Source organism: Mercurialis annua, linkage group LG5, assembly GCF_937616625.2.
Source record: "Mercurialis annua linkage group LG5, ddMerAnnu1.2, whole genome shotgun sequence".
Lineage (NCBI taxonomy): Eukaryota > Viridiplantae > Streptophyta > Magnoliopsida > Malpighiales > Euphorbiaceae > Mercurialis > Mercurialis annua.
In genome coordinates, this window is record NC_065574.1 from 55,151,463 (window position 1) to 55,164,390 (window position 12,928).

The 12,928-nt window shown below is 25.5% G+C and overlaps 1 protein-coding gene across 1 annotated transcript; it reads left to right on the forward strand.

The window, feature by feature from the left end:
• The first annotated feature begins 11,367 nt into the window (after window positions 1–11,367).
• On the forward strand, window positions 11,368–12,363 carry LOC126683084 (RING-H2 finger protein ATL29-like). Its single transcript, XM_050378913.2, has one exon. The coding sequence runs from the start codon at window positions 11,512–11,514 to the stop codon at window positions 12,295–12,297; it is 786 nt and encodes a 261-aa protein (XP_050234870.1). The 5' UTR covers window positions 11,368–11,511; the 3' UTR covers window positions 12,298–12,363.
• The last annotated feature ends 565 nt before the right edge of the window (window positions 12,364–12,928 follow it).

A 12,928-nucleotide genomic window follows, 5' to 3' on the forward strand; every position in this document is an offset into this window, starting at 1 on the left:
TAGATATCTTAAAGTTACAAGGACTCTTCTCTCTTGAATGTTAATATAATTAATTGCTCCCCGTTTATACTATTCTAAAATTAAAAAAATAATATATATTCAATTTACATTTAAAAAAATATGTTGTCTTAATTTACTAAATGTAAGGGTTTAGTTAGTATTATTCATCAAGATGCTTTTTTTACATGTTTCACATTTGACACTCTTTCCTTTACGAAAATTATTTTCTCCTTTAAAATTTAAATATTTGTTATTTTTAACGCTATTGATATCATTCAAACGTTTACTAATGAAAGATAGGTGGAAGGGGCTAACAAGAAGGCTTTGCGTAATTCGTTTCGATTCTTTGCTAATCTTTCAATTTAAAGAAGGATTTACACTATGATGACATAATTTTAAAAACTTCAGATTGTACGTACATAAATATTAATTTTATAATATTATATTATTATGTGTTGTATCAAATTATTTGTTAATTCATTTAATTATCTATTGAAATTAAATTTTCTATTTTTTGTTTTCTATAGAATATTCATAATCAAATAAAAATATCGAAATTGAAAACTAACCACTAACTATGTATACTAATCATTTATTCATTAATTTACTTGATCTCTTATATATTAATTTTATGTCATTTCAAGTAGATTTTTCTAAAACATACTTTTTAAATTTATTGTAACATTTGTTATATTTCAACTTAATACCAACTTATGTTTTACTAGAAGCTAATACTTATTAAAACTAAAACAAGTATAAAACACATTATAATTTTTAATAAGAAGATGTCCAAATAAAAATAAAAATAAGGTCCTATTGGTTATAATTTTTTTAAGTAAAATGTTGGAATAAACACATCCAAAGACAAGTAAAAAAATTAAAGTGTACCTCAAAAAGGTACCATTTTCATATTTGTTTCTGTTTTTTATTTCCTAATTTTTCTACATCCCATTATAGAATCCAACCACTTACCACTTTTAATATTTCTATGAAACCGCTAATACATACATTTATCATTTCTTTCCTTTGTAAGTAAAAATTAAACCAGATAGGACAAATAAATAGACACTTGGTACTAATTTATTTCTTTCTAAGTCTTTTTAATTTTATCAATTAACACCATTTACCTTTACGTTACTAAAAATAGCTAATTAATTAATACGTTTTTTTATATAGCTACCTTAACTGAAACTGTTAATTGTTAATATTTGAAATTTTGAATAGCTAATAAAATTATTTGACAAAACCAAAAAATATACCTTATTTGAATTTAATTTTTATAATACTACCACCTAATAATTCTTTAATATCAGTATGTTCTTTCATCTTCATCAACCAATAAAATAACAAAACAAATTTGATACTAATATAATTATCAAAATTTATAACACATACACACATCACTTCACTTTCCTATATATTCATCAACACTCTGTAATCAAAATCACCAAACCAACCAACTCAAATTTCGATTTCAACAAAAATTTATTATATTTTTTTTTACATTAGAATCCATAGTCATCTCAATGTAATATCTATATTTTTTATAGTATTGTTTTCAATCCCATTCGTTTTTTTTAGATGATGATGATAAATTAAGCGGGTTATTTTTTTTGGTTTATTCATGAATGACGTTTTTCTTATATCAATTTTTTTTGATATTGAACAATGTAATTTCCTGATCAAGAGTCGATAACTTTTGAAATCAAATTTATTTATCAAAATGATATTTATCTTAATAAATTTTTGTTTTGGCTTGCAGGCAATATTTCATCAATTTTAGATGATAGTGTACCTCAAAAGGTACCATTTTCATATTTGTTTCACTTTGATTGATCAACAATTAATTAATTGTTCTCTGCTATTTTGGTATTTTGTAAATAGTAATATTAAAAACTTAAGAGTTTAATATCATCAATTCTAAAAATCTTTTTCACTATATATATATATTCATATATTTGTTCCTTTTCAAACTGCTAACTTCTTATATATGTTGTTTTTTTTTAAAAAACATGGTAATGATTTTGTAAATATTATATTTTTAATTATATACAGATTTTATTATTGTGTTTTGATCTAACATTTTATTTTAGTTTAATCTATATTGTATTTGATTACAGGTGAAAGAGATAGAGACTATAAAATTACCGTGATGATCAAGAGAAAAGATCCATTTAAAGTTTAGACGGAATTTTTTTTTATTGAAATTGTTTATGAGAATAGAAAAGGCAAGAATCTATGTGAAGAAAAAAATCTTGTGAAATCTTAATGAAGAAATTTCATATATGTGTTTGTCTAAGGTGAGGGTATTTATTTACATATTATGCATTTCTCATATATTAACTATGTAACATAAAAATTTAAATACTTGAATAATAAACACAATAAAAATTTAAGAATATTGTTTTTAATATTTAGTTGGAGTTTGAAAACTATTTTATTTTTAAAAATCTAAAAAATTATCATCTAAATTATGCTAGAGCTCTGTTTTGCAGTTATTTATTAATTGTAAAGTTTCAACAATTAAATCATATTTTAATATCTTGGTATATTGGAAAAAACTATCGCCCCTACAAATGATAGACTCATGTCGTTTTGAGCAATGAAAATTTTGTTCGGAAAGAAGAGAAATTCTTAAGTAGACCGAGTCTACCACATCATCTATAGACTAAATCACTCATAATACAACACCTCATTAAAATGATGGCAATATCGTAATATAATTATTAAGATGGTCTACCTAAAAATTTCTCCGAAAAGAAATAAATCAAACTTTAAAAATGGATATTAGTTACAATAATATTGTAATATCTAATTTTTTTAAATTTTTTTTGTGATAATAATTTTCTTCACATTTTATTAATTTTGTAATATCTATGTCCTGCAATTATTATTCTTCACATCATAACATCAAAATTAATAATTAATATTTATATATGTTTTTCTATTATGGAGTAAATATTTACAGGTATACCATATTTTTTTTATTTGTATAGCTATACTTTGCTTAATTGATTAACTTATTTTTAATTATTTATATAGCATATTAATGAAACCAATTTATGTTTAAATTGAAAAAATAAATATGTAGTATATAATAGTAACTGATAAATAAATAAAAATATTCTATTAAAAATATAATTTAAATGGTGCCAACAATCTATTCTTTAAAAAAGTTATGTACATATAAAATAAATAATGTAAAATTAAACCAAATAAAAATTTAAGATGAAATTACAAAATTATAAAATATCAAACATAAATATGAACAAACATTGCACGTATGAAAATGGTGCTTCTAGATGAAAGTATAAAAATTTATATAACGTATCAAAAACACAAAACTATTTTAAAATTATGATTTTAATTGCACAATTAAAATTTTTAACGATCATCGTTTTAATAATACCCTTATATTTTCTATAACTTTTATATACTACTTATACTACTATTTTTTATATCTTATAGATAACTAATATATCTTACATGTGTGTTAGAAATTGTAAAATTTAAGGATAAATTATTTTAAAAGAATCAATTATTACTTTAGTTTTTTTACGGGAAACTACTTAACAATATATTATAAGATTAATAATTAGTAGTAAGGAATAAATAATTACGAGAAGGTAATATACTATGACATAAGATAATATAAAAATAAATGTATTTTAATATTTATAAAATTATTATCTACTTTTTTAATATATATTTATTTTTATTTTTATTGTTAGAACATAAACAATTATATAAAAATTGTAAGCTAATAACATTTAAATAATATTAAACAAAAAACGTGCAACGCACGGGTTAAAGCTAGTATATATATAAAGTAGGACATTTTTTCCCTATAATTGACATTTGGCACTCTCTCATTCGTTAATTAAAATCTCACACTCATAAATCATAACAACTTTTCTATTATTTTCCTTAATAACGTTATATTAATGGTTACAAAAATAGTAACTTATAAATAATAAACTCCAATTTAGAGCAATAAGTATATATTTAAAAAACTTACCTAATAAATTACAAATTTCCTTCCTTTGCATTTAATATTTCAGTTTCCTTAAAACTTACCTAATAGATTTCAAATTTCCTTCTTTTATATTAAATTCTTTCATTTCTGTTATGGACATAATAATTATCCACATCTACCTTTTTAAAAATAAATTAATTTTGGACATTCAACATATAAATTTTTTATTTTTTAGTAAAAATAGTTTCATAAACATAACCACATACTAAATAATTATATATTAATTTTAAATATTTTCTTTTAAAAATAATTTATATTCATTTTTTTTGTCTCAATTCAATATCATTTATATTTATGATAATAGATTCATTACCTTTTTAATATGATATTTTATATTTTAACCATTTTTTTAATCAAAGTCAATAATACAACTCCTCCCTATTAAAAACCATTTTTCATAAAAATGCAATAAATTAGAATGCCAGTAATTTAGCATTTATTTTAAAGATAAACGGCTGCCTTTTTATTTTACCGTTTCTTCAAATGATCAACTATTGCCCCATCCCATTCAGCAATATATATATAAAGAGACAATAGAACTTAATTTTCACCACCTCAGCTCAGTTCATATTTTTTTTTCTTTTTAGATACCTCAAGTGCTTCTTTCTTGCTGATCAATTCTCTTTAATTTTCTTTTTAGAACTCTATCAATTCTTCAAGAGCGTTTTTTCATCCATTGATGTAGATTTTTGTATTTTATATTTGGATAGATAATTGTTATTTTATTGTAATGAAGTATAGTTCTTGTGCTTGATAAAAGGCCTTATAGATCCTTTTCTTTAAATTGTAGAGCAAATTTATGTTAAACTTTAGATTATATTTTATTTTTATATGCAACTGAAATCATAAATTGTTAATTTAGTCAAACAATATTTTAAAAAGAATATTTATATTTCTTCACATTTCAGTTTTGTTTTTCTTTTCTTTGTCCTTAATCTACAGTATAATATATATGGCAATAGAATATTAGATTAGATTTAATTATGAGAAAACAAAATGTGTAAGAATTTATGTGGCACAATTTCTTTGAATTATTAATAGTTAAATAAATTTTATAATTTTAATAATTTAATTTCAATTAGACTACATTATATTTTGAGATTAAAGTATATATTAATAATGTAAAAATTATAATATTTATAATTATAGAATCAAATAAAATTATTAATAAGTAAAATAGTATAATTAGAATATAAAATTTCAGTTTATTAATATTTATTTAGATTTGCTAAAACAATTTAGAAATAAATGACATTTCCTTAGTAGGTTGCATACTTAATTTGGTTTTTAAGTATATTACCATTTACTAAATATTAATATTAGTTGATTTGCAAATTTTATGTGTGTGTTTTTAATATATGTGTACTTTTAAAGTTCTGGAAATAATTTTTTATGATTTTTTTTGGTAATGTTATATTAATTGTTTCACACATTTTGGCAACAATTGATAATTAATTGACAAATGATTTGACCCAAAAAAATTGATAATTAATTCCTTAACATAAATAAATAAAGAATCAAATTTTAATGTGTACCAAGTACCAACAAAAAAAAGAAAGAAGAGGGGCTATAATTAGAGATACCATTCTTTCTGATACAGAAATTACTATAAAAATGGGAAATGCCCTATCTTTGAGTGCGGTTTGAACTATTAATTTACATAATTGGAAGTAATCAATTAGGTTTACGACGAAACCTAAAAATCGATCACTGATCCAAATTGAATACCTCTACAGGATAGATAAAGAAATAATCACATATCCAAATGAGATATTTTTATTTTATAAAAAACAAACATGACGTTTTTCCCTATGATTGACACTTGGCGTTCGTATAATCACTCCTATTTTTTTCTTTTTAATTTTAATGATATTATATTAATTAGTTTATAAATTTTATTTGTAACTTGCTAAACTAATATAGAAAGCAATTGATTTATTATTTATTTGGTAATTTTACTTTTATTTTTTGTTAAAATAGAAACTCTTTAAATTCTCTTCTTAATCACATAGTCATTATTAAGGAACTTTAGTAATCTACAATAAAGCTATTAATAATTTTATTAAAATTCATATTTCCACCATTTAGTTTAGTCAATTAAAATACAATTAAATAAAATTAAAAATTGAAAAATATAAAATATAAAATATATAATTATAAGTAATTTGTGATAATTTTCCTAAATTGTCATTTTAATTTCTTGAAGTAAATCATAATAAATTAGTGATTCACACAACCCAAAGCCACTATATAAATATTAGCTAATAGAATTTTAGATGCATAAAAAACAAACATTGAAACTTTAAATCAATTAATGTTAACATAAGGATATTTTAATAATTTTATAGTTACTAACACTACTTTTTCTATTTTTGTGTGACAAAAAAAGTAGCTACTTTTTCTATCTTTACGGAACGGAAGGAGTATATAATCTTAGAATAAAAAAAAACAAAAATTTAATGATTTTTAAGTAAGGACAATTCAGTCATATATGACTATATAATACATAAATGGAGTGCAATTATAAATTGGTGGAGTGCGAAAATCTCCACCCAAGAAAAATATTTTAATCATTTCTTTTCATATTTAAAAATTATTATTTTAAAAGGGAGGAAATACAAACAGAAAAAGCCCCAGGATAACTAAAAATTATTGATTAAAATTTTAATATTAGAAGTAATTAAAGTAGATTTATCTAAAATCGTAACTGCCATTATAATTTAAATTAAATAATAATTTTCAAAACCTGAAAAGTGTTTAATAAACCATAAATGAACAAACAATCGTTTGATTTATCCAAAAATTACCATTGTATAAACTCATGTATTTGTCCTTTTTCGATACTAAATCCTTTTGAGTTAAGTTTTCTTTTATTTAGTATAGAATATCTTCTGTGTTTTACAAACATTTCAATGTTAATTTTGAGTTTGCTATAAAGTTTTGTTATTATAATTAAATTTAACTGGTTTGATGGTTCAATTCTTGATCAAGCAAATCAGGTATTTTGATGACCATTATTTTTATTTTAAAGAGATTTGTGTTGTTGATCATGAAAAAAAAATTCACAAAGGCTATATCTTAAAAGGAAAAATTTAATAGTTAAGTTTGAGAAATTGAAAAAAAAAATGCAAAAAAAGAGCTCTAATTATTTTTTTTATCTTACAATTATAATTTTATTTAAAATATTGTGGTTGAGGATGATGTAGATGATAAGGCAGATTTGAGCCTAATAAGAAAACTTTTCACAAAGAAATATTAAAATAAAATATTTAAATAAATATCATGCAACGCATGGGCCTAACGCTAGTTTATGAATATAGCTCATTGACTCATCATATTAATATGGAAGTTGATGAGGTAACATCTTCAAAAATATAAATTAAGTTTGTGGTGTTACTTACTTCGACACAAAAGTAACATTTTAGTTATGAAAATGAAATATAAGATAAAAAGTTTATTGCTATTCATGTATTTTTAACTAGTTACTTGCCATACAAGAAATTTCCGATTTGGCAAACGTAACGATTTGTTCAAGAATTGACATCAAGTAAATTACGAGGAAAGTAGAATGGGTTTGGCTTGTTCATTTTTATATACCATGTTCACTAACATGTTCCATTTGGAAGCTCCGAAAGTATTTGTAAATGTCAATTTTGTTTGTTTTGGTTTCTTTTTCCATACAATAAAATAACACTTGTCTCTAATCAAGTGTTCATAAATTAATCTTTTTTTTAAGGATATTCTAATAAAAGTTCTCCTGATTAACTTATTATCATCTGATTGAACCTCGTACTAATTTAACATCCGTATTTAGTACGAGCGAACTCCACTATATATTAATCATTATTCATATAAAAAGAGCCCCTGGATTAATAATTTAATAAAAGTCACCTCGTGAGGGAAAATAATATCCCAGGGAAGCTCCGCGAAGGACTATTGAAAAACCACGGGTTTAAGGATACTAAAACTATCATTTTTTTATTTTGTTAGACTAAATTTTTCTTTTCTTTTTTAGTTATTATACTTTAATTTTTTTTCAAATGAATTCTTTTAAGCTAAAACACATACGTGGCAGCCGAATTTTGATACGTGTCAACTGATTTTTACTAGTTTTACCATCGCATAATTTTGATTTTGGAGAGGAATCTTTAGGTCAAATAATGCATATATGGCTAGAGTTTTGGTATTAAAAATAAATAAATTCGACAGCCATCTAAGAATTTTTGGACGAAAAACCTTCTGTTGAAAATAAAATGAAAATTTGGTAATCAAAATAAAAAATCAGCAATCAAAATAAAAAACGATAGCTTTGATATCCTTGGAATTAATTACCTAAAAACCACCCTCAGTGAAACATGGATGCTTGATGCGGTTGCAGAAACGGTTTATGAGTTCATGGAGAAAAGAGAGCGTAAAGTGGCGTAGTGGCAGTTTTGTAATTCTGCCGAAGTTGGAGGTGTGAAATTTGGACGGTTCCTGAGCCTAAATTTATTGGAAACATGCCAGCGATCAATATACATGAGCGTTTCTCATGGCCTACGTCGATTTCGGGCCGAATTTCATCATTTGGGCCTTTAAATCGGCGTTTTTGTGATTACAGCAGTTTTTGAGACTTTTTGGTTTAGTTTGGTTTACGCCCAGTTTAGGGGTTTTTTTTTGTTTTAATATTTAAACAACTTTATGAGTTGTTGAACATCGGTTTATATGATATTTTGGAGACGTATTTGTTATTTCCAAATTTCAGTGTATTTTTTGAATCGACGAATTTAATACCGCATTTTTATTATTGAATAAATAGGTTTCAAAAGTTAATTGATGGCGTTATTTGATAATCAATAGCTCTTAAATTATCTTGTCCTTGTTTCAGGAGTGAATCATGCCGGCGAGGAGAAATCAGCAACGTGTGGAAGACGTTTACGAACGTAACCATATTCGTTACGTCGAACAATGACTCGATGAAATTAACCAGCGAATGGACGAACTGATTGGATCAAATGATGGAGAAGATGACAAAGCAGACGGGTGCATTGATAACTAACCAAAACAGCTAACCAACCACCTAGCGGATGCCAGAATCTGCCACATGAAGGACTTCCTGCGTTTGGAGACGAGGAAGATGATTAGTATTATGAGGAGGCTCCACAACGCGTTGGGAGAGCGGGATGCGGATTGAAATTCCGCAATTTTATGAAGGACTCAAATCGGAGGACTTTATTGACGGGCTCGACATGGTATAGAAGATTTTGAAATTCAAATGTTTTCTTATTCAGAGACTGATGTTCTTCGATGTTTTAGACACTTTATTCTTTTAATCTGGTTTAGATAAGTTTTTGCTTAAATTACTTGTATCAAATTCTTTTTAACCACTTCTTATGACCTTTATAATACTTCTATTTATAAAAAAATAAACTTATTGCTACACGAATTTAATTATAGCAGAAAGCAAAAAAAATTAAAGGATAAAGAGACAATGAGATGTTTCATAGTCATCATCATTTGTTGAATTACAGAAAAAAAATTGGTAGGAGGAGAGAGAAAGATTAACAGACAAATAATCAGGGACAAAATTAGAACTCCATTTTAAGAGAGTCAGAAATTTTTGCGTTTGACAATTTAAAAAAATTAAACGATCGGTAAAAGTGTAGTAGTAAGCACTTTTAAGGGCGGTCCGCCCCTATATAAAAAACCGTCTAAAACTTGTAGAGGCGGTTATAGTCGCCCCTATAAAAAAATTCTATATGTTTTTAATTTGTTTTTTAATTTGACAATAAGTGTCGGCCGACCCTTCTCGATCCTCCCCTGTAAAAACTATTCCATAGATGGATTGTTAGAGATGTTCTGAGATTGAAGGATGATCAAGGAAAGAGAATAGACAAGATTTGAGTCAACTAAGCATTTGTTTTGCCATGTAGGCACAAACAAATTTATGTATTGAATTTAGTTTGCGCTAGTGGTGCAAACCAAATTCAGTTATTAATTACTATAGGCAACGGTAATAATTATTTAAAAGGTTCTATTTGTGTCGTAGAACCATTCTGTTTGTGTCATAGAAGCGTTTTATGAGTACGGGACGATTTTATATCACTCAACCATACACTTTCTTTCACTGTGAGAGAATGTGTAATGGCGGTGTAATACAGTGCTAGTACACCTTTTATTACACCAATTGTGAATGCCCTATTGCCATTATCCGTGAGGTTTAAGTTAGGGGTGTCAAAATGGGTTAACGGGTCGTAAACGTGTCGTGTCGATTCACTTTGTTGACACAATTAGGATAAAAAGGAATACGACTCGTTTAACTAATCGTGTCGTCTTCAATCCTAACACAACACGAATTTTAAACGAATGACACGATAGGACAGGATTAACATACGATTAAAACAATTACACGACTAACACGACCCATTTAACATATAAAAATATTTAAATTATAAAAATATAATTTTAACCTCAAATTTATCAATTAATACTCTAGTTGTAAAAATTTAATACAAAAAAATTATTTATAAATTAATATAATTATATTTAATTAATTTAATAATTATATTTAATTAATTTAATAATTATATTTTTTATGTTATAAAAGTATAACTATTTTATTTCTATATTATTATAAATAATATAATTTGTAAACGAGTTAGATGGGTTCGCGAGTCAACATGTGACACGACCCATTTATTTCGTGTTATAAACGAGTTGACATGTTTATGACACGAAACCGTTAATTCTCAATCCGGATTCGCTAAATTTACGTGTTAGGCGAATTGTGTTATCGTGTAATAACCCATTTTGACACCCCTAGTTTAAGTCATGTTAGAAAAATGAATTATAGCATATGAAGTGGAAGATTATATGAGAATATTTTCAATTTTATTGCCACATTAAAATAGAGATTTGAATTTTATAGAAAAACATTGATCTCCTAGTTTAAGTAAACTGGTCTAAAAGGTTAGGTGTGGTTTTGAGATGAAAAATTCTAGAAAAGCTTTAAGAGATATTTACTCTAAATATTAAGGGTATATATGTTTTTTTTTCCTTTAATAATGTAAATTGCTTTGTTTTAAGTTTCTACCAATATTATAGAGTCTTTGTCAAAAAAAAAAAAACAATATTATGGAGTCAAAAGACATTACAAAATAAAAAAGAGTAATTTATGGTGCTAAAGCTATCAAACTCAAAACAAACATCCTCAACATTCTCATGAGGACCCGCTCAATGACCACATTCAATACCATATAGAATAAACAATATTTCCACATCATCTTCCTTAATTAAACAAAAACTATATTATGTGCTCAAATATGTATTCTAATTGCTTCACAAATTTCTCATTTCTCTTCGTAATTAATACCAGAACGATACATTTTATATCATCAAATATTTCTACTTCAAATCTTCATTTCTTTTCCATCATATATTATTTTCTCAAATTCATGCATACTAAAACCTAAATTGAGCAACCATTGTTTTATTAAATGTCATCAAATGGTCCTCCACCTCCATGGAAAACATACCATTCAGCTCCTCCGTTCACCGTCGTTTTAACCGTCGTACTTCTAATCTTCTTCTTTGTAGCATTTTTCTCAATATACCTTTGTAAATGTTTCATGGACAGTGTCTTTAGTAATTGGAATCTCCCACGAAGCGCATCAGGAAATATAATAAACTCCGATGGTCAACAAACCGAAAATCGCGGCCTAGATCCTTCATTGATACGAATTTTCCCTACGTTTAGTTATTCCACTGTCAAAGATTTTCAACGAGCGAAATATAGCTTTGAATGCGCGATTTGCTTGGCAGAATTTAAAGACGACGATCTTCTTCGCCTTTTAACAGTTTGTTATCATTTATTTCATGAAGATTGCATTGATCTATGGCTCAAATCTAATAAAACTTGTCCGGTTTGTCGCAGTGATCTCGACTTGCCTCGAGAAACATTGGAAAAGAATCCAATTCTTGACATGAATGATTCTCATCGAAGTAACGAGCTACGTATCGATGTTAGAGAAGAGGATAAAGAGATAAAAAGCATTATTCATGAGTCGGATGCAAATCAAAAAGTTGAAAGATTTCCAAGATCTCACTCGACAGGACATGAATCTCAAATTGTGAAGGATAGATATAATATAATATTAGTGGAAAATGTGAAGGTAAAACATTCAAGAAGACATAATACATCAAAAAGTTGCATGGCATTTGGGGAATTCTCAAGCCCTAGAGTTGAAGTAGGGTGCTCAAATGCAAACATCAATAGAGTATAAGTTTTCTTTTTCTTTCTTATGTATTTTTTAAATGAAATTTTCCTTCATAATGATAAAACAATATTCATATATGTGATAATGTGATAATGTGAAAATATGAAAATATCACAAACATATATAGAATGATGATCATTTTATTATGATTTATTTTTGGGATGAGTCCATTTAAGATTTAATCATTTAAAAATACCTCATCTTTTTGTAAATTGGAGTGAAAAAAATTCAAATATACCCTTCATTGTTGCTTTATGTTTGAATTTTGTATCAAAAATGCAATGTACAACAATATGAAGTAATATCAACGATATATTTTAATTATTATTTTTCCAGCCCAATTTGAACAAATGGCTATAATTGACACTAAAAATTGAAAAATGCGTTAAAGTTGAAGATTTTAAAAGGTGAAGTCACAAATAAAAAAAGCCAAAAATACAAGGTATTTTTTGATGATTAAACCTCCATTTTACGAGAAATACTTGCATGAACTAATTCGTCACATAGGATTATGAACCATCCATTTAACGTGTGACACGTGACAACAATAAATGTATTAACAAATCAATAAATTTCACATTAAATCACATTAAAATATAAACAATTAATATGATATTTATTGATTGGTTAATATATT